The sequence below is a fragment of the Olea europaea genome, unplaced genomic scaffold (genome assembly GCF_002742605.1).
Source record: "Olea europaea var. sylvestris unplaced genomic scaffold, O_europaea_v1 scaffold16882, whole genome shotgun sequence".
NCBI lineage: Eukaryota > Viridiplantae > Streptophyta > Magnoliopsida > Lamiales > Oleaceae > Olea > Olea europaea.
Genome location: NW_019234563.1, coordinates 798 through 2,241, shown reverse-complemented (window position 1 = coordinate 2,241; position 1,444 = coordinate 798). Strand labels below are relative to the sequence as shown.

The following is a 1,444-nucleotide window of genomic DNA, read 5'->3' as shown; positions in this document are numbered from 1 at the left end:
CAGGACTCATATCGACTGCTGTGGAGCTCGATTTTGCCTGTCACTATTTCATTCTTCTGCTGGAGACTATGGCAGGATCTCATACCAGTAGATGTTGTTATTCAGAGGAGAATTGGATGTCAGTTGGCTTCTCGTTGTCAGTGTTGTTCCGAGATTGAGACCATCAATCATATTTTCACGAGCAGCAGCATCTCCGACCAGGTATGGCAGCACTTTGGAGACATCTTTCAGATACCTATGACTTCAGGAGAGGGGGTCAGACAGAGGTTCCAGAGATGGCGGTATTCTGGACAACATGTTTGTCGTGGACACATTCGTATTATCATTCCTCTATTGGTATTTTGGTTTCTATGGACTGAGAGGAATGATGTGAAGCATAGAGGTATTCATATGGTGGCCAGACGTATTATTTGGAGAGTCTACCGCATGATCTCCTTCCTTCATATGGGAGGACTATTCCGAGTTGAGCATTGGCGAGGAGATGTGACACTTGCATCCTTTTTTGGAATTTCTTTGACCCGTCCTCTCCCACCACCACCTATTATGGTTGTTTGGCTCACTCCACCTATTGGATCCTACAAGATCAATACTGATGGATGCGTCAAAGATGGATTTGCAAGTGGTGGAGGCATCATTAGGGACCACGCAGGATACTGTATCAGGGCATTCTCAGCATCGTATGGCCCATGTTTCATTTTGGAGGCTGAGCTAAGAGCCATATTAGATGGGCTTCTATTGGCCAGAGGACTTGGAATATCAACTATTTGGATTGAGGTAGATTCAATGCTGGCCATTCACTGCATCACCAAAGGTGGAGGACCATGGACGATTCAGGGTATTCTAAGACAGATCAGAGACGTCATTCGCCTTGACAGAGACACAGTTTCTCATATCTACAGAGAAGGTAACCAGGTTGCAGATTCTCTTGCTTCAGAGGGTTGGGATCACCAGCATTACCAAGAATATGGACCACTTGACCTGCCCCGACAAATTAGGGCATTGGTGCAGATCGACAGATATGGATTGCCCAGCTTTAGAGGTTCGTAGTTTAGGCAATCATTTTTTCATTTTTCTTGTACAAGGGAGTAGTACTTCCTCATTTACTTTGTTCATTTATAATTTTTCATTTGTTGCAATGTTGCTTTTTGGAGGTCAGGTTTATGCCCCCTCCTTTCCTGTACTCTTGATTTTTATGAAATAAACATGGTTGGGGAACCCTTAACCCCCATCGACCTTCCTTGGTGGACCCTAAAAAGTCATTAAGGATGTGTGGATGTCTTTATTAAAAAAAAAACCCTAAACCCTAAACCCTAAACCCCAAAACCCAAAACCCTAAACCCCAAAACCCAAAACCCTAAACCCTAAATCCCTAACCCCTAAACCCTAAACCCCTAACCCCTAAACCGTGAGAGCTTAGAACCTCAACCAGAGATAACCTTGATTG

General features: G+C 44.2%; 1 protein-coding gene across 1 annotated transcript; it reads left to right on the top strand.

Moving 5' to 3' along the window:
- The first annotated feature begins 203 nt into the window (after positions 1-203).
- Positions 204-1,201, top strand: LOC111377621. The gene is made up of 3 exons (XM_023000747.1): positions 204-281; positions 703-1,039; positions 1,152-1,201. The coding sequence occupies exons 1-3, from the start codon at positions 204-206 to the stop codon at positions 1,199-1,201; spliced, it is 465 nt and encodes a 154-aa protein (XP_022856515.1).
- The last annotated feature ends 243 nt before the right edge of the window (positions 1,202-1,444 follow it).

Coding starts and splice junctions, on each gene's coding strand:
- LOC111377621 (XM_023000747.1), top strand. CDS start 204: ATGGCAGCACTTTGGAGACATCTTTCAGATACCTATGACTTCAGGAGA. Junction 282..702: donor CAGAGGTTCCAGAGATGGCG/GTATTCTGGACA, acceptor TTCATTTTGGAG/GCTGAGCTAAGAGCCATATT. Junction 1,040..1,151: donor TGGATTGCCCAGCTTTAGAG/GTTCGTAGTTTA, acceptor TGCTTTTTGGAG/GTCAGGTTTATGCCCCCTCC.